We start from the raw sequence: 27,918 nt of genomic DNA, 5'->3' as shown, positions 1-27,918 counted from the left end.
AGAACGAGAGGGAGAAGCAGGCTCCCTGCTGAGCAGGGATCCCGATGTGGAACTTGATCCCAGGACCCTGGGATCCTGACCTGAGCTGAAGGTAGATGATTAACTCACTGAACCACCCACGTGCCCCCTAAGGAGAATTCCTAAAAGAAGTGGGGACCAGAGCTGGCCAGATGACAGCTAGGTCATCCTATCTCTTAATAGCCAGGAAGAGATGATGGTCTGCACCCCTTTCTGTGCTCTATGGAAAGCCAGTGTCTCCACAAGATTTCCCCCCTCCCAATAGGACGTATATTCTCTTGATCATCCCTTGTCTTCAATGCCTTGCTTCTGCTGAATTATTATTCTCTATTTGGCATCTTGTGCCCTTTGGTGTCTGCCCTGACCTTTTACATAGACTGAGAGCTCAGTCCTCGAGGTGATGGAGAGCCTTAAATGCCAGGGAAGACACTCAAACTTCATCCTGAGAGCAGTGGGGCCATTTTTCCACCCATGTATTTATTCAACAAGTACTTGTGAGGACCTACTATGTACATCACAGGAGAGAAGAGGTGAGTCAGGCAGACAGAGTGCGTGGGGCATCCTTCAAAATGGGGAGACAGGTAATGGTCAAATATTCACAAATAAGTATAAATGGCAGCTATGATAACAGCTTTCAGGAAAAGATCCATGGTGTTATAAGAGCTTCTAATAAAGGGATTTGAGGTAATTTGGAAAGGTATAGAAAGCAAGAGCTGGGATCTGAAGCTAAGAGCAAAGGGTGCTCTGGACAGAGGGAACTTCTTATGGAAGGCAGCTATGCTCACCACTATACCACCAACGCGGAACTTCTTATGCAAAGGCTCTGGGGTGAGAGAAAGTGTGGACAGTATGACAGATTAAAGAAGACCTTGGAGGGTAAGGACTGTGTGGAATGAAAGCAGAGATAAGTAAAGTTACGGTAAACCTGCAGGGCTTTATGGTTGTGTTAAGGACTTTTGTCTGTATTCTAAGAAAAAAGAGAATCTACTAATGAGGTTTCGGTTGGGAGGATGTTATAATCAGATACGCATTGTGAAAGTTCCCTGAGGTTCTCATCTGTAGAGTAGAAAGGCAAAAGAAAAGGTCTATCAGGGTAGACCAGACAGACTTTCTGAACTGTGAGAGTAGACCATTTGGACTCAATTGGACTACTGAGTGGTGATAAAGATAGAGAACCAGAGTGCCTGAGTGGCTCACTCTGTTGAGTGTCTGACTTTTGATTTCAGCTCAGGTCATGATATTGGGGTGTGGGATTGAGCCCCCGTGTCAGGCTTCACGCTCAGCAGGGAGCCTGCTTGAGATTCTCTCTCCCTCTTTTCTGCCCCCTGTCAAATCAGTCAATCAATCAATCAATCAATCAAACTTAAAAAAAAAAAAAAGATGGAGAGCCATGCATGAACACAAAATACCAAGAAGTTAAAATCAGTGAGACTTGATGAGGGAATGGAAATGGCGGTGAAGATAACGCCCGGGCATCTGAACCACTGACTTGGCGGCAGTGGGAGGGGGAGGTGCTGTGAAGATGATGAGAACTAGGTTCAAGAGAGGAGATCTTGCATTTCATTTTGAGTATGTTGGGATTGAGATGCTTTTGAGACAACCAAAGTGGGGCAGGTCAAAGAGTCAGCGGTATATGTGGGTTTGGAGTTCTGAAGACATTTACGCATGCAGGTGGTGATGGAAGCTTTGGCAAGGGTAAGTGGTTCTCAACTGGGAGGCGATTTCACACCCAGGAGACATTTGGCAATATCTGGAGACATTTATTGTCACAGCTGGGATGGGGTAGTTCTGGCGTCTAGTGGGTGGAAACTGCTGAACACCCTACAGGGTGCAGAATTGTTACCAGCCAAAATATCACTAGTGCTGAGGTTGAGAATCCCTGGTTTAGAGTAACATTTAATGACTAGGCGGATGATGAAGAAAAGGAGATGTGTCGATGTAGGAGGGAACCGTGCAAGCGCGTGTCATAGTGTCCAAGGGAAGGAAATGTATCAAGAAAGAGAACACTCAACAGAGTCCAATCCTGCTGAGAGGTCAAGGAAGGTGTTGGGCTGAGAAGTATGTCCATTGGATTTAGAAACATGGAGGCTGTTGGTGGACTTCGCAAGAGCTGTGTTGGTCATATGGTGGGGTCAAAAACTAGGTAGGAGTGGTAGAGGAGGGAGTTAGTGTAGGCAACTAGGGAGAGGGAAGAAGTAGGAGACAGATGGAGGGAGGAATCAAGTAAGGTATTTTGGTTTTTTAATAGGAGAGACTTGAGTTCTTTAAAAACTAATGAGAGAGATCTGCCTGAAAGGGAGAAGTTGAATATGCAGGACAGAGCAGGATATTGATTGTGTAAGACTCCCAAGAAGGGAGAAAGGGACAAAACAAGAACAGCTGCGTGAACCTTAAGATGCAGGGCAGTTCCTCCACTGCAGCAGGAAGTAGGGGCCAGGTTGGGGAAGAAGTTTGGAGATAATGACAGGAGAAGAGGGATTCTTTTTTTTTTTTTTTAAGATTTTATTTATTTATTTGACAGAGATCACAAGTAGGCAGAGAGGCAGGCAGAGAGAGGGAGAAGCAGGCTCCCTACTGAGCAGAGAGCCTGATGCGGGGCTCAATCCCAGGATGCTGGGATCATGACCTGAACCGAAGGCAGAGGCTTTAACCCACTGAGCCACCCAGGTGCCCCGGGATTCTGTTTTATGCCTCTAATTTTCCCTGGGAAATCAAGGAAGGTTAGAGGAGAATGGAGAATGTCTAGAGTCTTTCTGCTTAGTTCAAGTGGCCCCATGACACCTGTGCTGCACCACCATGAAGAAAGCCTTCTTCAAAGTCCCTTCCTGAACTCCTGGCCTGAGGGTTGGCCTCTGGGCCTAGAGAGAGCTCAGATGTCCAGCTCCAGAATTTATGAGGTAAGACTTGTGATTGGTTCCCATAAAGTCCCCTGTTCTTGAAGATTAATGCCGTTTGTAATAGCCCATCAAGAAAGCCTTGTAATAATCCTTGAAAAAGACCCATAAAATCCACTTTGATGAACTTCAGGTAATGGCATTGGAAAATAAGGTTCTCCTACCCTCGTTAATCCCAGGACACAAGACTCAGTTGCAGTGGACATTCAGGGGCCTGAGCTCCGTGAGTGGGGGGATGCTCAGGAAGAGGAAGCTTCAGCTAATGGATTTCTCAGCCATTTATGAAGTCAAGCTCAGTGAAGGTGGAACCCGATACTGAGATAGACCAGGCTCAACTCAGGTTCCAAGACTGGGGATTAGTTCAAGTCCTGGGACAGAGCAGGGATATACCCTTGAGGTCTTAAGATACTCCATGGTTGACTCTGAGACAGATGAGGGTCAGCCCCAAACCCTGGGTACACAGAGGCTAAACTTGGGGTCTAGGGAAAGACCCAAGATAAGCCTGAACAAATTCAGGTCCTGAGTATATCAGAGCTATAGTGGAAACCTGAGATAGACAAGGCCAAACCCAGGTCCTGGGGTAGACCAGAGCAGAGCTCAGGATGACAGAAACAGAGAACAGGCTTATCTTGGGGCAGATGAGGGAGAGCAGATTTGCTTTGTGGGGATCTCCCGGCTTTTTGAGACTCCTCCCTTGAACTGTTGAGTACCTCTATGATTAATAGCCATTGCAAGTGACATGGCAGGTCCCAGGACTAATGAGGGGGCATGGATTTTATTTTCCGATGTAAGATCATCCTAGGACCTGAGTTTGAGCCAGTGCAGAACCATGAGCTGGGAAACACGCTCAGTGGAGCCGACAGCTCGGGAATGCCGAAGGCGGCCATCCATCCTTCCATGTTGACTGTGACCTGTCTGGTGCAGACTAGAGCGGTCCCTACATTCCACAGGCATGTAACACACAGGGGCTCACACATGCACACTGCAGCAGACACACACACACACACACACACACACACAGAGCCCCAAACGCATGCCTGTGCCTCAGACACACAGCAACATGCTTTGCACAGATGTACACAATGACACAACAGCCACACACAAATCCTCATGTACCACATGCAGAGACCACATCGGTCTCACAGACACACGGTCAGCCGACCAAGGCAGCACACTCAGACACTGCCTCCCCCGTGACGACACTGTCGTATTTGTGACGATGGCATGATTCTAGGGGAATGGTGTGCTCTGAGAACAGTGCCCCCTGGAGGTGTGCAGTGCAGTGCCTTGCCTTTTACACTCACAGTCTTTCCCCCACAGTCTTGCACGCTCTTCCTTGTCTCTGGTTGACACGTGCATATGTGTAATTTCACACACTCGCTGATGCTCACACACTTGGGCTTATAAGTGGCTATGCACTGTAGTGTGTTCTCGGCCACCCAGAGGTGCCACACGTCCATGCGCTCTTCAAATGAACTCATGCAGTTGACAGGGGTCTCTACCTTGTATGGTTACTTGGGGACCCCAGCTGACACAGGCTTCTCATCAGCACACACTTCCACAATGGCTGAGACAGGAAGGTGGCAAATCACGCAGTGGCTCTTAAAGCCGTCACCGGCAAGTCACCGACACTCACGTGGCATTGGTTAGAGGGAGTCATGGGGCCACGCTGGAGAAGCACAGCTCTATGATGCGCCCGAGAGAGAAGAAATGGGAAAGTTGTGAATAGTTGAATTGACCGTCACGGTCACTCACACTTTCAGAGAGTTGCACGCTCACGCCTGCAGTGTCCCACGCACATGCTTAATCTCCTCCTGCAGGGACCCACCTTTATGACCCGTCCCTCTCCTCGGGGCCAGGCACGGGGCTCCACATGCCCTCCCGGTGGCTTGCCTGCAGAGAGCCTTTGCCTCCTGGCACATCTGAGGGTCCTCCCCCTCCCTCCGGAGCCGGGGGTCCCAGGGTAATGAGTTTCCAAGCCGGAGCTGAGAAAACAACGCAGACACCTTCTCTGCCCCCGGAGTGGGCGGTATTTTTCCACAGACACCGGGGAAGAATAATAATAGGCATTGGGAGATCTCTGTATTGGCCGAGAACCTTCCCTGTCTTGCCAGCTGCAGCTTGGAGGGGGAGCCCGGAGGGGAGAAGGCAAATCCAGAGAGACCCCCCGTTCTCCCCACCCGCATGTCCTCCAACAACAACGGAGACCCCCCCCTTCCCCTCATGGCCCACCCACTCCTCCTTTCAGCTACTTAAATATTCCAAGGCAGGAAGCTCATGAATATTTATAGGGGCCTGGCAGTGAGAGAGATAAAAAAAAAAAAAAACATTTAGAATTTATGAACCAAGATCCGTCTATAAATAACAGGCCTGTGGCTGACGGGGTTCTTCCCTCACCCACCACATTCCTTCAAGTTCAGTTCCAACCCCATCCAAGCCTCCTGGAGCTACCCCTCTGCACGCACGCGCGCGCGCACACACACACACACACACACACAGAGCTTGGCTCTGGTTGCACAAATTCCCATCCTCCCCTGCACTGTCACACACCCACAGCGAGTACACAGACACGCGTTTGCACCTGCCTGTGGTCTGGCCCGCTGCCTCCCTTCTGCACACAGAGACTCATGCAAAATCCGTTTGAACGTGTCCGGGCGGCTTCCCAGGTCCACGGTCAGGCAGTTACAGCCCCTCAGGCTCAGACCAGCCCACATGACACACAGTCACGCACCATCTCACACACCAGGGAAACGTCTATGGCCCCAGTGCATGGGCCACTGCCTGACCCGTGACCTCCCGCTGGGCCTTGGTTTCCTCATCTGTGCAAGGGGGACACTTCGAGTCCCTGCCTCAAAGCGTGTTTGTGCAGAATTTTAACAAACCAGGTACCAAGTACCTGTTGTGTGTGAGGCGCTATTGTAGGTGCTGGTGACATAGCAGTGAACAAAAACAGGTAAAAATCCCTGCCTGGCGTTCTGGAGGGAAGAATGATTATACATGCAGTCCGTGTGCAAACGTGTCAGAAGCTGGTAAGGTAGCAAGGGGGTAGGTAGTGGTGAGACGCTTGTACTTTTGACCCCGGGTGGGAGCCATCCAGGAAGGGCTCTGGAAACCGTGACATTTAAGTAAAGATCTGAAGGAGGTGGAAGGACATTCCAGGCAGAGGGAACAGCCAGCATCAAGACTTGAGGGAGAAGAAGCAGGCTCGAGGTGTTGCAGGAGCAGGGAGCAGACACGCAGGGCTGGGGCAGAGTGGGGGAGGGGAGAGAGGGACAGGGGCAGGACAAGGCAGGGAAGGAACAGGACAGATTGCTCAGGGCGCTGTGGGTTTGTGGTGAGGATTTTGCCCAGAGGAGCTAGGAGCCATAGAGTGTTGTAGAGAGCGGAAGAATATGGCCTGAGGTTCTCACAGGCGCCCTCTGGCTGCTGTGGGGCCAGGCTGGCAGCAGGGGCATGAGGGCAGAGGCACCTTCCCCCGGGAGATGACTGCTGAGATGGTGAGAAGTGAGTAGAAGAATGAGAAATTGTAAAGCTGTACAAGAAAGAGGCGATTAAAGCAGTCTCCAAGCGAATGCATTCAAGGATTCCTTGTTTGAGTCCAGAAGTGTTTATTGAGCCCGTACCGTGTGCTGGGCACTGTTCTAGTTTGAGAACGCAGCAATGAGTAAAGCAATAAACATCCCTGCCCTGGGGGAGCTGATGGTGTCGTGGGGGAGAGAGACAAGAAGCAAGATTCATTTTAAAGCAGGATCAAGGGGTAGTGCCCTTTTATGTGAAAAATGCAACAGAGCGAGCCTTGGAGAGTAGTGATGGGGCTGCACACGGAGACTGGTTGGACTGGGCAGAACTTGGGATGCATTTTGAAGCCAGAGCTGCTCTCAGGGTTGGCAGGCGGATTGCCTGTATAGGTGGAAATGACAGAACGTGGTGCCTGGGTATGAACGTGAACTTTGAAGGGACACCCATACAGATACCGTTAGGTTGAATGTTTATTGTTTCCCCCCATCTTAGGTTGGGTTCCCGAGAAGCTAATCCCGAGTCAGGGATTTGGAGCACATGGTTAACTGTGAGTGGAGGGTAAGGAAAGCAGGAGTGGGGGGGAGCTGGGTGAAGCCTCAGGTAAATTCCGGTTTTTCCCTGCTCCATGGGGGTGGAGGTCCCTCTGCAAGGTAACTTGGATTGCAGAAGGGTGGGCTTCTGGACCACCATGTCAATTCTGATTTGGCTGCTCTGGGGGGCGGGTGATGCCTCTCAGGGTCTCCAGGGAGTGGTGATTACCCAAAGCCCAGAAAAGGTCTCCAGGTCTCCAGAAAAGATCACAAGTGCTGGGAGCTCCCACTCAGCATCTGTGGGGTGGGTGTGCCCAGTGAGGAGACCTGGGCAGAGACCCAAGAGCATCTCCTATACCCCCAGGCTCCCATGAACAGGGTCACAAGAGCATAGGGCATTTATGCCGATCATAGCACGGATGTCTGACACCAGAACTGTTCCCAGCTCTCTTGGGATGAAAATCAGGCCAATTTGGCACCAGGGCTCCCTTGACACAGCTGAGATCCTTTCTGGATTTATTAACTGCTGGAGACTCAGCCCTCTGCTTCCCAAACTTGTCTGGGAATTTCAGATGGGAACTGAGAGGAAGAGATGCTGCTCTGAAGCAGGTCACGACAGCTCATTTAATTCTCCCATGGTCCTATCGAAAGACACTGCTCTGCTACCCATTTTGCAGGTGTGGAAACAGATGCACAGAGAGGTTAAATCACTTGCCCAAGGTCACACAGCTAGAAAGCGGAGCAGCCAGGATTTGAACTCAAGTTTTTAGGCTCCAGGGTCTATGTGCTTCCAAACTGCCCCCATCTGCCTTAGATCCCATGACTCCTTCAAAACCCAGAGCCCTCATACCCACCCTGAGAAGGAGAAGGAAGAAGGGAAGTGAGCCTGAGAGAGGGTGGGCACAGAGAGTGGAAGAAGGAGGTCCCTTGGAGGACTCGGAGCGTGCAGGAGGCATTTGTTCATTCATTCATTCATTCATTCATTCATTCATTCATTCATTCATGTCCTGATGAGGCTTGCCTGTTCTGTCCAGCATGTGCTAGTTTGGGGGCCCCAGTGGGAAAGTAGATGGAGCCCTGCCCCTGTGGAACTCACAGCTTAGTAGGGCAAACAGACGCCCACCCAGGCAAGTAAAGGTATAAAATGTAAGAATCTTGTGAGAGGGAAGGGGTAGGGAACTATGGAGACACACGATGGGAGAGGTCCCTGATCTGTCTGTAGGGATAGAGCAGCTTCCTGGAGGCGGTGATGTTTACTCTCAGTGCTGGAGGAGGCAGAGTTTGGGTAGCTGGCTGGAGGGCATCAGAGTAGAAACACCAGCATCTCTGTAGCCCCACAGACCTCTGTTTGTAATTCTAGCCCCACCGCTTAATATATAAACCAGCAGCATTGTAAACAAAACAAAATAAAAAACATTGTACGAACATTTATTGAGCACCTACTATGGGCCAAGTGCTGTTCTAGGCATTGAGAACATGGTAATTGCCAAGACCTGAGGTGTTTGTACTTGTACATTTACTTCCTTGTGGGAAAGAGCCACAGCAGCCAGCAAATATATATAGTAAGGCATCTGCCATGACAAGCGGTAGGCACGGCGATGGGGACTGAAAAGGGCTTCTTTAAGGAGGTAATCAGGGAATGTTTCTTGTAGGAGGTGAAACTTCACTCTTAACTATGGACAAGAAGGATCCAGCATTATTTCTGTCCCATCAGACTTATTGTGGTGCAGGAAATGGGAGAGGTGAGCCGAGCAAATGTTCTGTAAGTTTGTAGCTTGGTGGTTAAGACAACTTCAGGGAGAGGCGGCACGGGGCCACAGACCTGTGGGCTGGTCACTTACCTGGTGTCCCTCAGCTGTGTTCCTTGCCCTTTCTTTGTTCTCTGTACTGCAGGACAGGTGACCCCTGAAAACTACATCTCCCAAGTTCCCTTGCTCCCTGGTTTCCTGTTAGGTTCAGCCAATGGTAGGCTGTGGTAGCAGTTGGAGGATTTCTCCCTCCTTTCTTTGCCATAGGCTGTGGCCTTGTCTCCTCCTGGGTCCAGCTCCCACCTGCCCTCCACTCAGGGGGTCACGAGTCCTGCTTAGTGGTCCCAGCTCCTGGGCTCCTCCCTTTGCCTTGCCAGCACTGAAGCTTCTTGCCTTTACTATTCTTTTGATCATTCACTCCCCCCACTGCCCTCTTTCAGCCTCTCTGGCTCTTCAGTCTTACACTCGCCATATTAAATCCCCTCCATGGAAACATCCAGCATGGCACCTGTTCCCCCCTTTTCCTTACCAGACTCAACCTCTTGACTTTTCCTCCCTCACCTTACATGGTTCTTTGTATGGTTCAAAGCTCTGTGCACAGGCACTCATTTACATCCATGACAACCCTGATTCACAGATGGGGAAACTGAGGCACAATGAGTTCCAAGTCACTTGCCCAAGGTCACGTGTCTAGGAGGTGACACTAGGACGTCTCTTGCGCATGCACTGTGCATGAATAGTGCCTGGCACACAGGCGGTGCTTGGCAAGGCTGGGGACGATAATAATCATTACATGGGGAGCTGGTCTCTGCTTAGTACTGAGGCTGGAGGTGATGCCGAAATGCCACCTGGGATGGACACCACAATGCATGCTGATTGAAGGCCCTTCTGGGACCTGCCACCTGGCAGAATAATCTTCAGGCTCCTGCTGGCTCCCGTCCCAGACCTGGAGGAGAAGGGGCAAAGGGCCTCTCTCTGGAAGCGTTGGCTGGGAGCAGCTGCTCAACGCTTAGCTGGGATCGATTTCCCTTCAAGTGGCCCATTCTCGCTAACAAAGGGCTCCGGTGACCCTGGTGGCTGTCACTGCCCCCTCCCCTCTGAAAGGAGGAAGTGTCTCGTGGCTGGACCGTTTTCTGTCTTTGAGATTCATTTCTTTGAGAGCTCTGGAAAACTTACAAGGATGGGCCAAGTCAGCCCTCCAATGTGCTCACCTGGTGGACTTCTCTGTGTCTCTGTCTTGCTTGGGCCAGTCCATCCTCCACGATGTTCCTGACCAGATCTTCCCCTACTCATATGTGGTTATGGGTTGAACTGTGTCTCCCCCCACCCCCAAACTCTCTCTCCTCTGCTCCCTGTTTCTGATGGCTGCCATCATTGACCAGCTTCCAGTGGAGGGCAGGGATTTCTGGGAGGCAAGGGCTGCAGGGATCAGCCTCCCAGAGCACAGAGAGGTTGCAGGAGTGGGGAGAGGGGATCTGGACAGACTGGCAGAATACCCAGCTCACCTCCTGCCTCCCGATTTGAGGTTTGGCACTCCATTGCACAGCTTTTGCATGTGCTGCGTCTCCTCTTACCAGAGTGGAACTGACATGAGGGCTGAGATCTTTGTCTCGTTTGCTGCCGTGTCTCCAGTGCCTAAAGTGTGCCCAGCACATAGCAGGTGCTCAGTAAATATTTGTAGGATGCCCATTTCTCCCCCCGACCCAGGTCTTTGCCCACACAGCTCCTTCTGCCTAGAACCCTCTCACTCACCCTGTGGACTCCTGCCCATTCATCCAGTCTGTTTGGTTCTAGCTTCTTCCAGAAAGCTGTCCCTGAACCCTTACAACCAGGGTCCGTAGCCAGCAGCCTCTGCTTACAGCACCCCATGCGGCCCCCAGTACAGCACTTGTACTGTTTTATATTCACCCCTTCCCTTGTCTTTCAAATACATTAGCTCCCTTAACCCTCAAAACACCAACATTGTCATCACACCCCCCCCCCCACTTTGGAGAGACAGGCTCAGAGAGGATAAGTACCTTGTCCAAGGTAACACAGAGCCAGGATTTAAATGCAGATTTAAAGGTCCCCCAGATACTTGGCTGCCTTTTTGTGTTCTCTGTCAGCACCTATCTGCTTATTTTTATTCCATAATCAATTTTATCACACTCCCTTGTGTATGACATTGCCTGTGTTAAGCCATCTGAATCCATTAACAACAATCTCAATAACATCACTCCTATTCTTAGCCCCACATTACAGTTGGGGAAACGGAGGCTTGGGCTGCCTGTTGCTTGCCCAAGGTCATAGAGCAGAGCTGGAATTTGAACTCAGGTGTCTGGCTCCAGAGTTGGAGCCCTCAATGACCAAGCTCTGTGACCTCCCCGGAGCTGGAGGAGCTGAACGCCATTTATGGCTCACTTCCTCAAAACCCCTGGATGTTTGTCAAAGATGCAGCCAAATGACAAAAGGTTTGGACCCCACATTAACTCGCCGCCCCCCAGGGTCATACACGGAGCCAGTGGAAGTGGCTTTTCAGGCAGTGCTGGCTGCTGGCTGTCCCTGTGAGTTATTAGCCAGCAGGTTGGTCTCCTGTCACCTCCTGACCACACTCTCCAGCCTTCAAGGTTTCCTCCCTCCAGCCCCCATCTGGGAACCTCGCAGCAAACACCTCCATTTTGTGCAGGGGCGTCCCTGGCTATCGGCGTGAAATGCCTCAGCCAGCTACGGAAGATAAATTTCCCCCATGACGACCTTTTCCACATGCCGACGGATTGATTTCAGAAATCCATCCCCGGCCAATATGCCCAGCCCCAGCCCCCACCGCGGGCGCTGATGGCTGCAAATTTATGCCCAGTCTAGAAATTGAATTCCTGTAAGTCGAGGGAAGTGTCGGAAAAGCTCACCAAGGCTCATTTTTACTTCTGACAAACTTCAGGCGAGAGATTAAACCCGGGCCAGTGTCTTCCAACAGTGGGGACTGTTGGGGGGGGGGGTGGGGATTGACCTCGACAGGGGCATTTTTCTCACGTCCCTGCATTCAGCATCCCCTGCCAGGGCTGAGAAATAAAAAGCAGCCAGACCTGCAGGCCTGCATGGCTAAAGGGAGTTCCCATTTCTGACCTGCTAATGTTAGAAAGAGGGCACACTCTGTGTACCCAAAGGCAGGCCTCCAAGTCCCCGTGGCAAATATTGAGCCATTCAGAGGGATGGGAAATAAAGCTTCTAATTCATCTCCGTCACCAGCCAGGCTCCTGCACCAGTTCCTGAGGCTGGTTTGGTCTCGGCAACTTTGTGGAGTTCTAATTAAGCTTCCTTGGGCTGTGACAGAGAGGACATCAAAGTATGGATGATTCCAGAGCCCCAAACCCCCACTCTGCCCCTGCCAGCGGCCCAAAGGCTGGGGAGGGAGAGGCAGAGAAATCAAGTGACAGCTTGGGGAAGGAAGAAACCCATCTTGCAGGAAGGATCTCTCTCCCTTGCCTTGAAAAATGAGACGTCTGATGCAAATGTAGCTGCTTCTCTTTGGTACAAAAACCCCTAAATATTAAAGAAATGAATCCTTGATGTCTACAAAGAAAGGATCAAAAAGGAACCCTTCTGAAAAGAGAAGAGCTTTTATTTCACTGTGAACTTTTCTAGATCTAGCCTCTGGCAGGGATGCCTACAGAACACGGGGTGTGGGAGAATAAAGAAATAAATGATTGCCATTCATGTATTCATTCACTTAGGAGGAAGTGTCTGTGAAGCAGCCACTGTGTGCTAGGCATCGGGCGGTGTGCCAGGGAACTGCGGGGAGAAATTAAGACCTGGTTCCTGCCCTTCAAAGCCAGTGGGGCATGTGCAAAGTCCTTGACCACTAGTCCTAAAAACTGCCAAGGTCCTGAGAAAGGAAAGACCAAGAAACGATCACAGACGTGAGAGGAAGATGAAGGAGATGTGGGGACTAAACGCACCGTGGGATTCTGGATGGGACTCTGGACCAGGAAAAGGACATGGGTGGAAAACCTGGGGAAATCCCATAAAATCTGAAATTTCATCATAGTGGTGCACCAGTGTTGCTTTCTCAGTTGTGACAAGGGTACCATGGGCATGTAAGATGTTATCAACAGGGGAAATTGGGTGGAGGGCATATGGGAGCTCTCCATCCGATCTTCACAACTTTTCTGTAAGTCTAAAGTTATTCCAGAATAAAAAAATGATTTAGAAAAAGTCAGCAGGGGACATGGAACTATTCTAGAACATCGGTGGTTCCAGGTTGCTAGAAAAGGTCCTCCTGACTGAGCATGCAGTGTGCTGGGCGCTACAGTTGACTCCTGACATGTTCTAACTCCTCAACCTGAGGACAACTGAGTGAAGTCTGGCTGTTACAACCACAGCTTCTAGATGAGAAAGCAGAAAGGTTAAGAAAGGCACAGAGATGGGGTGCCTGGGTGGCCCACTGGGTTAAAGTCTCTGCCTTCAGCTCAGGTCATGATCCCAGGGTCCTGGGATTGAGCCCCTCGTTGGGCTCTCTGCTCAGCAGGGAGCCTGCTTCCCTTCCTCTCTCGCTGCCTGCCTCTCTGCCTACTTGTGATCTCTGTCTGTCAAATAAATAAATAAAATCTTTAAAAAATATTAAAAAAAAAAAGGCACAGAGGGGTTAAGCTACTTGCCACAAGTCGCACAGGAAGGAACAGATTGGAATTTGGACTGAAACCAGCCTGTGCTGTCAAACTCTAGAGCTCCCTGTCTGTGCACATGCATTTATTGAGCAGCTACTGTTTCCTTCAGGGTCTGACTAAAGAAACATCTCTTTGAGGATCTGTAGGGATTTTAATTTGGAGAACTGGATACAAAGATGATGGAAGAGATATAAAACTAAACAAGGATTGGAGATGAAACCCAGAGATTAGCAACAGCAGAGAGCCTGACCCCTGTATCTGGGGTCAGATGAAAAGGTGGTACAGAGCCCAGGAGTGGAACTATTAGTGAAAGCTGAAGCCACAAAGGGGATGTAGGTAGGCCAGAACACAAGACACAACAAGGGGAGAAATACCCCTGCTTTTCCCTTTGTCCCACCCTCAGGTCTTCCTCGAATGCCTTCCATTGGCTGGACCTTCCTGGAAGCCAGAGAGCAAGGCAGTGTGGGAAATGTAGTTCCCAACCATACAGAGCAAGGGGGAGCTGTCCAGCAGCTTACACCTAAGTGTGTGTGCGCATTTGGGGAACAGAGGACAGTCTTGATCTCCTTTTTACAAATGACAGAGGCTAAGTGATCAGCTTCGGAACTCACAAGGGGTAGCCGCATATCCAGGACTTGAACATTTATTTTGGTTCGACTGCACAGGGTTCTTAGGAGGATTGGTGAAAAATTAGCTGCAAAAACACCCAGAATAGGGTCTGGCTCACAGGATGTATGCCATTGATGTCAGCTTTACTGATAATGATGATGATGCTATTATTAGTTGTTATTATTATTACTACTACCACTCTCATGATGCTGAGGGACCTCTCTGCATAGAACGGGCTTGTCTCATGGTCACAGGACTCTGTGTGTGTATGTCTTGTGTGGGCGATACTAAAAATGCCATTTAAAAGGGCGCCTGGGTGGCTCAGTCATTAAGCATCTGCCTTCAGATCAGGTCATAGTCCCAGGGTCCTGGGATCAAACCTTGTGTTGGGCTCTCTACTCAGCGGGAAGCTTGCTTCTCCCTCTCCGGCTCCCCCTGCATGTGTTCCTCTCTCTCTGCCAAATAAATAAATAAAATCTTTTTAAAAAATGCCATTTAAAGCATTGAAACCAGAACACCCCACTCTCTAAAGGCCCTAGCAGGTTTTCCCCATGTGAAGGGGAGGGGGAGAGTGTCCTAAGCAAAGAACAGAGTCCAGAGGAACGTCCAGCGGCAGGAAAAGGAAACTAAAATAACTGTGGGGCGGAGACAGGCAAGTGGGGAGGCTCAGAATTTAGCTGGGCTCCTCAGGGTAGGACTAATGACTGGCTTTAGGCGGAGGGCACCTAGAGCCACAAAAGGTTCAATGTGGAAGTGACATGTCAAAAGCCAGCTCGGGCTTTTCGGGGAAGAGTGGATCAGAGCTGCAAGTCTTGAGGCCAAGCTTCCGCGGAGGGAGAGACTCTTCTCCCCTGAGCATCGTGGCTAAGATTTGAGACTCTGGATTTGAGGATTCAAGGATTTAAGAGTCTGACAGGTCAGGGTCCAAATCCTGGCTTGGATACTTATCCACAGCGTGGGTTGGGACAACGGACGTGCCTCTCTGTGCCTCAGTTTCCCCCTCTGTAAAACGGAGCTAGTGTTGGTACCCACCTCGCTGCGCCAGGGGAGGCCGTGAGGGCTTGGCATGTAAAGCAGCTTAGTGCCTTCGTCTGTGTGGGCTCTAGAACACACGGGTACGGATGGAGGGGCTTGAGCAGCCAACCGCGGTTTCTCACAGTCCTGGAGGCTACAGAGTCTATCGAGGTGTGTGCGGGCGGATTCAGTGTCTGAAGAGAACCGGATTCCGGATTCCGGGCTCGCAAACCACGCCCTCTCGCTGTGTCCCCGGGAGGAGGAGGAGGAGAGAGGGAGCTCTCTGCTTGCTCTTGCTCCCAAAGGACTCACCTTCAAATGCCATCACGTTGGGGGTGGGGTTTCAACAGACGAATTTTGGGGAGACAGAGACTTTCAGTCCATAGCAAAGGGCAAGCTCTATGGGTGTTAAATAAAATATGAGGCCTTGGTGGGGGTGCTCGGTGTCTGCTCCTTTCCTTCCTCCGTTCTGTGACTTTAAATCCCATCTCTCTGCAGGCAGCCCCCAGATGCACATGTCAGGCTGGACTCTGGATTTCCATCCCCCCACCTGCCCCTTGGTCTGCCACAGGCCCCTCCTCCAGCCTTCTCCATCTCGGTAAATGACGCCCCGTCCGCCCGCCCTATTGTTCATCTTCCTCCTCTTTCCTTCCACCCGGGTCCGGCCCCTCAGCAGATCCTGAGCTCGGGCCTCCCTGTCCCAATTGCATCTACCCTGGGGAGGCCCGCATTATGGTTCACCTGGACAACTGTGTGGTGAGCAGCAAGTTCAAAGGCCCTGGGGTGATAAAGAGCTCAGGAGTCATAGAGGACATGAAAGGAGGCCTGGGAGAATCAGCAGGCTCAGGAGAAGGTTTGTTCCCGCCCCAAAAGTTCTCAAATGGGGTGTCCTCGAGTGTTATGGGTGGGGATGGTGGGGACTTGCACTTCCTCAATGCAAGCTTGAGTGATGACTGACGTGACCCTGATATGAGAATCCATGGCCTTCATGCAAACCCCTGCCCATACACCCTACTTTTAGGGCTGTCTGCAGGAATTCATGGTGGTTCTAATGCAGTGTAGGCCACACTCTGATGGAGTGGACTGAGTGTGTAAATACCTGTACAAGGCAAGCCTTCCCCACACCGTCCTTGGACTTGAGTGGCAGAGGTCAGTCGGACTGAACGACCTGGGTCTCTTCCTGCATTTCCCAAGAGAGTCGGAGTCATTGATTACTGGTCCCCATTGGCACTGTGATGGCAGAGACTAAGACATCCTGGAACATTAGTCCTGGCTTTGCCTGGGGCTCAAGTGCTCAGGGTCTTCTGTCCCCAAGGTGTGGGTGGCTTCAGAAGGTAGAAGGTTGTGCTGCACTACTGGCCTGAATAGCCGCTTGGGGCAAGATGGGAAGGAGGGAATGAATGAGTGAATGAATGATGGGCTCACAGTCGCCCCCAGCCACAGGCTGTCGCAGGAAAAGCCCCAGGGGCTTAGGCTCTGGAGGCACGGGTGAGCTGATAACTGTCTTTAAGACCTGTCAAGCTTATCACTCAGGGGGGCATTTGCCCAATATCTCGAGGTCTGACAGGAGCAGACTGGTGTTATCTCAAGCCCTCCGAAGGGACGCGGCCCCTGTCATGGCTCAGATGTGGCAGACATGTCCCTGAGTATTCATCACGGCCCTTCTGCCGTCCCTGCAGTCAGGGAGAAGCTGTGACCACTTCTGAGCCTGCCGGGTGCCTGTCTCCAGCCTGATACCACACAATCTCTGATTCTTCCTGAGGACAGACAGAAGCTATTTCGGTGGCGGAATGGGAAACGCATGGTGGCTCTGTCAAGGGCTTTGCTCTCTGTCCCCCCCGGCCACCCACGGTCCAGTCATTCATTCAACAAACATTCAGCATGCTAGGCCCCAAGGAATGTGGTCGGTGAGCCAAGCAAATAGGGGCAGAGGCAGGCAGGCGGAGCCAGTGGCCACCCTGTGAGGTCCTAACGGCCACTGTGATCAGGCCTTGAAGCAGTGCTGGGAAGGGAAGGCATGGAGGTGTAGACTGGAGATCTGAACCCTCTGCCCCAGTTTCTTCCCCTGTCAAAGGCCCGAATGACAATGCCTGCCAATTACCTACTTTTGGCTGGTTTTGGAAGAGATATTTACGCGAGAGCCCCCAGGAATGGGAAGGGTTAGCCCGGCCATGAGATGGGACAAGAGTCTTCATGGCAGAGGGTCCAGCCAGGGCAAAGACCTAGAGGTGGGAAAAGCAGGTGTTTCAGGAAGACCCAAGGATGGACCAGAGACAAGGACCAGCAGTGTAGACTTGTTGATTGCCGGCTGGCCAAGATGAGACAGGACTCCCCTCCAGGACAGGGAGCCAACTGAGCCACATGGGGCTGAAGACAGAGGAAGCATCTCCCATCTTCCACAGGGCTCACTCCTCTCCAACACTGGCCTTTTGCGGCTGTTCCTCATCCCATGGCCTCAGCCCCAGCTCCACGGGACTCTCGTCAGAGATGAAGTAACTTGCTCCAGAAAGAGGACGAGCCAGTAGCCAAGCCAGGACCTAAACCCAGGCAGCCCGAACTCCAGACTCTGCTCTACCATCTGAGTAGGAGTGAGAAACATCTAAAGGAAATGAGTTGTTTCTGTCAGAAGCCCCCCCCCCCCAAGATTTTATTTATTTATTTGAGAGAGAGAGAGAGAGGGCTTGCACACGCATGAGCACGAGCAGTGGGGAGGGGCAGAGGGAGAGGGAGAAGCAGGCTCCCTGCCGAGCACAGAGCCTGCCATAGGGCTCGAACCCAGCACCCTGGGACCATGAACTGAGCCGAAGGCAGACGCTTCACCGACTGAGCCTCCCAGGTGTCCCATGGCATACATTTGTTTAATTGAAAAAATATATAATGTGATATTAGTTTCAGGTGTACAACATAGTGATTTGATAATTGTATACTTTATGCAGGGCTCACGATGAGAAGTATAGTCACCATCTGTCTCCATATGACGTTGTTACAATAGATCAACTACGTTCCCTATGCTGTGCTTTTCATCCCTGTGACTTATTTATTTTATAACTGGAATATTGTGCCTCTTCATCCCCGTCACCTGTTTTGCCCCTCCCCCCACCACCCGGGATAAGAGTGTTGCCGGGAGAGATGCTGGTGACATCACAGGGACTCCTTTTTGGGAGGATCGTGGGAGAGATCCTTGCCTGTTCTCGGTACCGAAAATAGGGAAGCCAGCCCCTGAGCATCTGGCGCGTTTTGTTTCGGGACACTGGGAGCCGCATAAATGACCAGCTTTTCCTTTTTGAGTTGGCTGCTAAGGAACTTGGAGCCAAATTTATGGCCTGACCATATGCTGGTTGTTCGGGTTTTAAAGGGATGAGTTGTTCTTAGCCTAATTTCTGGCTCAATGTCCCCACTTTTCCCTTCCTTCCTTGTCTCCCTTGCAAAAAAAAAAAAAAAATTTTTTAAAGGATCAAGAAATTTAGAAGATAAGACCAATCTGAAGATGACAATAAAAATCGCCCCTAAACTCCCCTTTTCATGGCTGCATAGTATTCCCTGCTGTGCATGTGCAAAAGCCCCCTACCCTCCAACACTGCAGGGGGGAAATTCCAGTGGTCCAATTTGAAACAGTGCTTTAAATGAGCATCCTTGTAACACTTGCATGCTAGTCCACACGATTCCCCTGGGCTAAATTCTTCCTCTGGGATTGGCTGGGTTAAATGCAAATGCAGGAACCTTGAGGCTTTGGCTCGGGATTGGCAGACTGCCGTCCAGAAACATCGAATTCCTTCTCAGCTATCTAATTGAAGCTATCGTGTGGTAGTTTACATATCCTTGTAAACCACTTGGAGTCCTCTGGAACAGGGCAGGGTACAAATAAATACATAAGCTCCAAGCCACTTCTGCCTCCTGATTAAATTACCCAGCCTCAAATGCAATAATATCCTTGTCTTATTAAGAGGCAGCCGCTCGCTCTCTTCCTGCTGGCTCACCCCGGATGGCCAGTTCTCCACGGGTGGCTTCCCTGAGGTTCTATAGCTGTCCCCCCCCCCCCCGCCCCTGGAGGAACCAGGGACTGTGTTGGAACCAAGAGGGAGGTGGCAATGCTGGAGGCTGAGATGATGATTCCAGGTGTGACAGTGAGAACAATTTTTCCTGTGTGTCAGTCCTGGACCTGTTACGGGGACTGCTGCTTAATTGGGGCATCATCCTCAGCAAAAGTATTTGAAAGAAATCCCAGCCAGAAAAGACAATTTGAGAAACAGCTACTTGAGCTCAGAGCTTACCCGCTTAGAGCCCATTAGCAGGAATATCAAACTCAGAACCAGCAGCTCAGCCAAGAGAGCAGCTGGCTTCGCCAGTACATTTGCCACTTCTGAGGTGAGACAGGCCACCTGATCGCAGGTTTCTGTATCTGGACAGTTCCTGGGTTCTTGCACCTGCTGTTAAAAGCATTTTTCTTAAGACGGGCCATTCTCTGTCCCTAGGGCTGTTACCTCCAAGAGTTCATGACCGAGGTTCCAAGCTAAACCCAGTTAGAGAGCCAGCATTTGCACTCTTCAAGAGGGAGCCTTTCAGGACATTTCCAGTGGTTCCCGGGGACGTGAACTTGACTGTGGATTTGAACTTGAACCTGCCAGGCGAAACTCGGGGATCTCTGCTGTGCTCAGATTTGGCAGCCAAGCCCCAGGCATTTAATTACACTGCTGCAGAGAACACTTCAGCGAGGTGCGTCCGACGCAGACAATTATTTTAGGAAAGCCGTGGAGGCCTTCTCTCCATGCCACTTAAATCTTGGTTCTCTTTTACAATTCAATATTTCGTATGTTGAGAGAAAATGGCTTGTTTGCTTCAAAGGACACACTAGGAATTGTAGAAAGGAGATGTTAATTATGTTGAACCAGGCTGCATTGTCTCTGCACAAATGAGAATCTTGGGGGGGGCGGGGAGGGGGTTCTGTCCAAATTGCTTGGAGATCAGAGCCAAGGGAACACGGATGGGGGTGCTTAGGCGCCAACTTCTTTGCTTTGTTTTGTTTTAAAGAACCGGATTTGTGATGAAAAGAGACAAAGCTAGTCTCACATTCTGCTGGAATTGAGGCGGAAGGCGTTCTTGGGTCCCCCCTTGTCTTAGGTGAGACTCCCTCAGAAGCAGAGCTAGTGGAGGGGGTTGAGTGCAAGTACCCACCTAGGAGGTGATACCACCAGGAACCGATTGGGGAAGTGAAGGACCCCCATGCAGAGCGAGCTAAGGAGGAGGGCACCACCATGGGCACCTGGAGCACAGCTCCCAGTGGGGTCCCCTGGAGAATTGTCTGCAGCAGGCCCATCAGAGCCTTCCTACCGGAGAGGTGAGAGGGCAGCTGACATCTATCAATAACTCCTATGTGGCACTGTTGGGGACTGCTGGGGGGTGGGCGGGGGGCCTGCTGCACTGAAGGCCTGGAGAGCCATGAGTGTTGGCTCTACCTGTATCATCCCTGTGTGCGAGAAAGGCTGAGAAGGTGGGTGACTTCACTGCTCCATGGAGGAGACGTGGACTGGTAAAAAGGGGGATCTCCCCAACTTCAAAAGGGTGAACCCAAGGCACAAAGAATGACTAATTACAATAATTTCAGATGGCGTTTATGAATGGTTTGTTTCCCTTATAAATTAGTGGAGGAGTCAAGCTCATCTGTACAATTACATCAGTTTCTCACATTACAATCAGCTTTAAAAAAAAGACTTTATTGAGTGGAAGAGAAAAAAAAAAGGTGCGCTAATAGCTGGCATCTCCAGCATTGCTCATAACTCACAGCCCGGCTTATCTCTGCTACAGCTCATGGGAACATCTTCTGTGGGGCGATCAGTTAACAGCTGTCCAAATGAACAATTATTGTGGGGCTTTGTTTCTCTGTAAAACACTTGGGTTTTATCAAAATTTCTTCCAGGTATGTAGGAACACATCCTGGTTAGGACCAGAATTTTCCGTTGCCCACCTCTACAGCCACCACCCATCCTGTTCACCTGGACCTATGTGGTCTCATTGGCCTTGGTCTTGTTCTTGCTCCCCAGCCTGTCCCCCCCCCCATAGCCTCCAGGGGGCGCCGGTGAGCACCTGAATCTGGTGACCTCCCTCCTTGTTCGGAAGCATCTGTGGTTCCCACCTCCCTCAGGAAAAACCACGAAGTTATTCCAATAGCCCACAGGTCCCTCACAAGCTGTCCTGTTCCCTCCCTCTGCCCCACTACCTTTCTCCCTCCTCCAGCCATGCCAGCCTTTCCCAGGTTTCCTTAACATACCAGGCATGGTACTGCCTCAGGGCCTTTGCACCTGCTTTTATCTCTGCCTGGAACATGCCCAGGTATCTGAATGGCTCATCCCTCACCTTGACTCAAATGACACTTTCTTGGAGGCCATCCCAGGCCACCTTAAAATTGCAACCCCCAACCACAGCACCCCCCCCCCCAATCATTACTTCCCTATATTACTTTTCTCTGCGGCACTCATCACCCTTTAAATATTTGGCATTTACTTGTCTATTTCTGTCTTTGTCTAACGTAAGCTTCTAGAAGAGCTTTTGTGTTTGCGCATTTTGTTTACTGCTGTGTTTTCAGTGTCCACAATAGAGCCTGACACACAGTAGGAACTTACCAAATATTTCCTGAACAAAGGAGACCATTATGCCCTGATAAAAACGAAAAGATTGAGACTTATGACTAAGTCCAGAATGTTCTGGGGAAGTTCAAGGGGGCCTGCTCTGGGGGCCCACCATGTTCCATCCAGTGATTATTCAGTGCTTTTTTTTTTTTTTTTTTTAAATTTGACAGAGAGAGAGAGAGAGAGAGAGAGATCAAAAGTAGACAGAGAGGCAGGAAGAGAGAGAGAAGGAAGCAGCCTCCCCGCTGAGCAGAGAGCCTGATGCGGAGCTCGATCCCAGGACCCTGTGATCATGACCTGAGCTGAAGGCAGAGGCTTAACCCACTGAGCCACCCAGGCGTCCCTACTCAGTGCTTTTTGAACAATCTTTCTTTCTTTCTTTCTTTTTTTTTTTTTTTAAAGATTTTATTTATTTATTTGACAGAGAGAGAGATCACAGGTAGGCAGAGAGGCAGGCAGAGAGAGAGGGGGAAGTAGGCTTCCTGCTGAGCAGAGAGCCCTATGCGGGGCCCTATCCCAGGACCTTGAGATCGTGACCTGAGCCGAAGGCAGAGGCTTTAACCCACTGAGCCACCCAGGCAACCCTAATTAGTGCTTTTTGAGCAATGTTTCTTAAATACCTCCAGATATTGATTTGAATTTGTGCTATCAAAAGTGTCCCTTCCCCTATCCCCTTCTCCTGGCTCACTCATCCCTCAAGTTCAACTCAAATGTCCCTCCTCTGGGGTACCTCCTCTGAAATCCCCAGCCTGAGGAAGACTCCATGTTACTCCTTGCACTTTCTTTGCAGCATTCACTGCTGTGAGTAGTTCTGGAAGTACTGGGGGGGGGGTTACTTGTTTGATGTCTGCCTCCTCCATCCACAGGCAGTGGCCAGACATTGTCTTCATTCCTCTCTTCCTAGCCCTATCCCAGACCCTATGCCAGGCATAGAATGGGCACTTGTATTTTCTAGTAGGTGTAGAAAATTTTGGAGTTCCCTGATGCACATTAGCCTTCAAGGGCTCTGATAAGTCCTGCATCAAAGGGACTTGTTTTACCCAGCAATGCCGGGTTTATTTGCTCACTGCGCATGCCTGGAAAGATGGCCAGTGTTCCAAGGAGTGTGGCTTGGGCAACAGCCATGATTGATCCCTGAATTATCTAAACCTCTAAACCTATAAACTGACCTGAAGTTGAATGTAGGAGTCTGCCGTGATGCTTTCTTTTCAAGGGCCTAGAAGTCCCTATAAGGAATCTGTCACCCTTTGGCCATCATCTTACTTGGGCTTCTCTGGAGCAGGGGTGGGGTGAGAGATAACAACAGTAGGGTTGCACTTAGCAGCCCCTGAGTTGTCTGCAGAATCCATGTTTCACAGTGCTCTGGGAAAGCCGAGAGGGAGGTCCAGGTTTGGGGATCAATACCAGTGGGTCTGTGCCCTATTGACAGTTATGGAGGCAGTGCTGTGTGGATGTGAGCATGCGGGAGAGAATGAATTCCTGTCTTGCGGAAGGGCTCGAAACCCTCAGTTCCTTGCCGTGTTCCTTAACAGCCTGTACCTCAGTCTCATCATCTGTAAAATGGGTTTCCTTGAGGAGGGATTGGGATCACACGCATCAGGTATTCGGCACATAGTCCAGCACATTCCAGGGGATCTGTTATTTCCCTGGGTCCTCTTTCTCCCCCAGCACGGGCAGGGTGACTCCCCCATTGGGTTCCTGCTCTCTGACCCCTGACTTCCCTACAGACCCTCTTCCAAAGCCCAGAGGAAGGCTGGCAGCTGTACACCTCGGCTCAGGCCCCCGACGGGAAATGCATCTGCACGGCTGTGATCCCCGCACAGAGCACCTGCTCCCGCGATGGTCGGAGCCGGGAGCTGCGGCAGCTGATGGAGAAGGTAAGAACTTTCCAGGTTCCCCAGAAGACCGTGAAAATCTCCCAATTCCCACCCTGCCTTCGGCCCCCATCCAGGCCAGCTGGGGGCTAGATCTAGCCATGCAGATTGTTCAGAGCTGGTGGATCACCTGGCTCCCCTTCACGTGGATATTTTAGTCAATATCTGTTCGGGGCTTCTTTGGAGAAGCTGAGGGTTGTGTGGGGACGGGACAGACCGCATCCGAGTCTCCCATGTGTGATCTCGGGCCTCACCACACACGCCCTGCTCAGCTTTTCAGCTCCCCAGACTCACCTGCTTAGGAAACTGTCTTGTGTTCCTTGGGGAGGCGTCTCACCCTCCAACCCAAGAAGCACACAGGGCAAGAGAATTCAGTTCATTCATAGCTGAAAAGCACTTACTGAGCATCTAATTGAGGCCAATGCTGGGCACTGGGGATTTCGCTGGGGACAAGCTAGACACTGGGTCTGCCCGTGAGGATCTCACCGGAAGGAGGCAGATGAGTAAGAATGTTCCAGGTGGTAGGTGTAGCTGGGAAGAAGATAACCAGGGAGAAAGGATGGGAGAAAGGATGGGGGGCTGCTGGAAGCAGGGGGTCGGGGAAGGCCACTCTGAGCAGGTCATGCTGGAGATGAGGCGGGAAGGATGAGCGAGCCAGCGTGGCAAGAAGAGGGGAAGCAGCGCTCGGGGTAGAGGAATCGACAGGTCGGAAGGCTCTGAGGAGGGAAGGAGCTTAGAGTCCATGAGAGGAAAGGGGCTGGTGGTTGCCATCGAGGAACATGGTGAGGAGGCAGGACTGGCCCGCAGGGTCTTCCTTTTAAACAGCTCCCTCTGGCGGCTGTGTGAAGAACTGACTGGGGGCCATTGGCCTCCGTCCGGCTCCACCAGGCCTCATCTGTGGCATCTCAGGGCTCGGGGAGGGCAGGAGCCTGGCTCTCCCTAACGTTCCCAAGCTCCTAGGTCCAGAACGTCTCCCAGTCCATGGAGGTCCTTGAGTTGCGGACGTACCGCGACCTCCAGTACGTGCGCAGCATGGAGACCCTCATGAGAAGCCTGGACGCCCGACTCCGGGCAGCCGACGGGTCCCTCTCAACCAAGAGCTTCCAGGTGGGTCCTTCTGGGTCGGGTCAGAGGCCACGGGAAGAATTGGGATCGGCGTCCGTTAGTTCTGAGAGTGGGGTCATGTCCGGGAACGACCAAGGGTATGCTGGGCTCCAGGGTCTACTGTGGACCAAGTGTCAAGGGCCAGGTGTGCATCAGAGATAGGGGGGTGAAGTTATGGGTCAAAGGCTGGGTCAAAGGTCAGGGGTTATGATCAGTGAGGGTTCCCTTTTGGTGGGCAGGAGCTGAAGGACAGGATGTCGGAGCTGTTGCCCTTGAGCTCAGTCCTGGAGCAGTACAAGGCGGACACGCGCACCATCGTGCGCCTGCGGGAGGAGGTGAGGAATCTGTCCAGCAGCCTTGCGGCCATCCAGGAGGAGATGGGCGCCTACGGCTACGAGGACCTGCAGCAGCGGGTGATGGCCCTGGAGGCCCGGCTCCATGCCTGCGCCCAGAAGCTGGGTATGCCTTGACCCTTGACTTTGACCCCTGACCTCCATGCTCATCCCTAATACCCCCTGGGGGCCCAAAAGCTGGACATAGTTTTGACCTCTAACTTATAAACTTTGACCTTTGACTTCTCTATCCAATGCCTAAAATAGACTCCCAAACTGGAAATGGCCCTGACCCTTGACTCCCAGTCCCTTTACCTGCAACCTAACTCCATCTTGGGATCAGGTTTCTGGATCCCCCCTTACCCTGGTCCCAGCTCTTCCCAGTTGGATCATACCACGTCATCCTTGCCCTGTTCCACTTGGGCTCGTTCCATCCTTTACCCTTATCTACCCTGTTCCTGCCTCCCAGGTTGTGGGAAGCTGACTGGGGTCAGTAACCCCATCACCATTCGGGCCATGGGGTCCCGCTTCGGCTCCTGGATGACCGACACAATGGCCCCCAGTGCGGATAGCCGGGTGAGTGACTGTGCCCACTCTGAGGGTCAGACCCTGGGGGAGACAACCTGTGGCTGCCCACAGGTGCCCCGTAATTCCACACCAGTGCCTCTCTTGTAGCCTGAAGTGTCCTAGGATCTCCAGGGCCCTTGGCCCTCCCCTCTACTGTCTAGCAACCACCAGGTGATGGAGGACCTCCCAGCCCCGAGAATAACCAAGTCTGTTGACCTTCAGACTTCCAGTGGTCTCTATGGTCACGAATGCCCATCACCTCTGACCCACAGGAACCACCCACTAACTGTCCAGTGACTATCCTAGTGACTGACACCGGTCACCAGGCCGTCACTGAGTGTCACAGACTAGAGGTCGTCAATAGCTGGTGTCTCACTAGGATCACTGGCCTCCCCGGGATTATGGTGGTTCACCCAAGTGGTGAAGAGCTTGGGTTTGGGAATCAGACTTGGATTTGCATCCTGCTGCCCCCGAATTCTTAGCTAGAGAACCTTGGGTAGGTTCCTTAGTGTCTTTGAGCCTCAATCTCTGTACCTTCAAAATGGTCATGATTGCGTTGGCATGAAAGTTTTTTAAAACGCTTGGCCCGATCATCAGCACTCAGGGGGGCACTCACGCCTGCTAACTGACATGGCGACCATAGGTGGCGATGGGAGAGGAGCCGCTGCTGGCAGGCGAGGTCATCCTGTGGCTACAGGGCTGAATTCAAGTGACCTTGTCAGCCCAGGCCTGTCCAGTGGCCACTAACCATCCCATCTCCAATGAGTGGTGAATTCCTGGGCCCCGCGAGTCACCATGGACCACGACTTCCTCTGATCCTTAGGTAACAAGTGTCTGGTTTCAGACCAGTGGTGTTTCCTGATCAAATGATGTCATTCCTGGGACTATGACCGGTCAGGAATAGCCACTGGGCATCCCACGACTGACTCCTGACCACTTAGTGACTGTGGCTCCCTGATGACCTCGGGTGATGCCCGCGTGGTTGCTGGGGCCTTTGGGCAGCTGGGTCCGGGGGCGGCTGGGCAGCGACGAGCGGCTCTCTTGTAGGTCTGGTACATGGATGGTTATTACAAGGGCCGGCGGGTCCTGGAGTTCCGCACCCTGGGGGACTTCATCAAAGGCCAGAACTTTATCCAGCACCTGCTGCCGCAGCCGTGGGCGGGCACCGGCCACGTGGTGTATAACGGCTCCCTCTTCTACAACAAGTACCAGAGCAACGTGGTGGTGAAGTACCATTTTCGCTCGCGCTCGGTGCTGGTGCAGCGGAGCCTGCCGGGGGCCGGCTACAACAACACCTTCCCGTACTCCTGGGGCGGCTTCTCGGACATGGACTTCATGGTGGACGAGAGCGGGCTCTGGGCCGTGTACACCACCAACCAGAACGCGGGCAACATCGTGGTCAGCCGGCTGGACCCGCACACCCTCGAGGTCGTGCGCTCCTGGGACACCGGCTACCCGAAGCGCAGCGCCGGGGAGGCCTTCATGATCTGCGGCGTGCTCTACGTGACCAACTCCCACCTGGCCGGGGCCAAGGTCTACTTCGCCTATTTCACCAACACGTCCAGTTACGAGTACACGGACGTGCCCTTCCACAACCAGTACTCCCACATCTCCATGCTGGATTACAACCCCCGGGAGCGGGCCCTTTACACCTGGAACAACGGCCACCAGGTGCTCTACAACGTCACCCTCTTCCACGTCATCAGCACCGCGGGGGACCCCTAGCGGCTGCGGGAGCTCTGGCTGCCCGCGCGGGGGCGCTGGGGGTCCCTCCAGCTTTCTGTCTCTGTCGGGCCCTCTCTCTCCCCTCTCCCCTCCATTTTTCCCCTCTCCCTCCCTTTTCGCCAGGCTTTCCTTCTCTGCCCCCGTATTTCTACTAGTGCTTCTCTCTGTGTCTTTCCTCCTTTGTTGGTCTCTGATTTTGATACTTCACTCTTTCCGCCTTTTTATTGATGTCCCTCGTCTCTTTCTTTTCATGGATCTGACTCTCCAGTTCTTTCCCTGTCTGCGGCTCCGGCTCCCTCTTCCCTCCCCCTCCCATGCCGCCCCCCCTCCCAGGCCCTCCCTCTGAGTCCCCTCCTCCCCTTCAAGGATTTGAGTGCATGAATGTTTCTTTTTTAATTTACACTTTCTTTCCAGGTTGCTGGAATAAACGGGACCTTTGACATTTGATGCTTTGGTTGCTCTGTGTGTCCCAGTGGGGCAGAGGAGGCAAGGTGGAGGCTAAGTGGGAGCCTGGAGACCCATCCCAGCTGGGTCCCCTGGGTCCCAGGCTGACAAGCCCAGCCTGGGGGCCAGGTCGGGGGCATGGCAGGGCGAGCCCTTGGGGAAGACAGGTGAGGAGACCCAAGCCAAAGTTGTTTTGTCCGAAAACAGTTTGTCTGGCGGCAATTTGATCCAAACAACCGAGGATTCTATCACAACGAGGAAAACAGGCCTCTAA

General features: G+C 51.9%; 1 protein-coding gene and 1 long non-coding RNA gene across 3 annotated transcripts in view; both read left to right on the top strand.

Moving 5' to 3' along the window:
- The window catches only part of OLFM2 (olfactomedin 2), a 60,046-nt gene extending 32,381 nt beyond the window's left edge, over positions 1-27,665 (top strand). The window contains exons 2-6 of one of the 2 annotated variants that reach the window (XM_032310506.1): positions 23,326-23,475; positions 24,433-24,579; positions 24,816-25,035; positions 25,378-25,484; positions 26,523-27,665. In XM_032310506.1, coding sequence (XP_032166397.1) covers positions 23,326-23,475; positions 24,433-24,579; positions 24,816-25,035; positions 25,378-25,484; positions 26,523-27,200 — 1,302 coding nt within the window. In that variant the 3' untranslated portion in view covers positions 27,201-27,665. The remainder of the gene's footprint in view (positions 1-23,325; positions 23,476-24,432; positions 24,580-24,815; positions 25,036-25,377; positions 25,485-26,522) is intronic. The other variant, XM_032310517.1, reaches the window with a different exon arrangement.
- Positions 6,197-13,016, top strand: LOC116571948. Its single transcript, XR_004278060.1, has 3 exons — positions 6,197-6,989; positions 8,614-8,703; positions 12,420-13,016. It is a non-coding gene; the product is annotated as an uncharacterized LOC116571948 (long non-coding RNA).
- Positions 27,666-27,918: the final 253 nt, after the last annotated feature.

The sequence above is a fragment of the Mustela erminea genome, chromosome 1 (genome assembly GCF_009829155.1).
Source record: "Mustela erminea isolate mMusErm1 chromosome 1, mMusErm1.Pri, whole genome shotgun sequence".
Lineage (NCBI taxonomy): Eukaryota > Metazoa > Chordata > Mammalia > Carnivora > Mustelidae > Mustela > Mustela erminea.
Note: the sequence above shows the minus strand (reverse complement) of the source record. Positions and strands in the feature narration are given on the sequence as shown.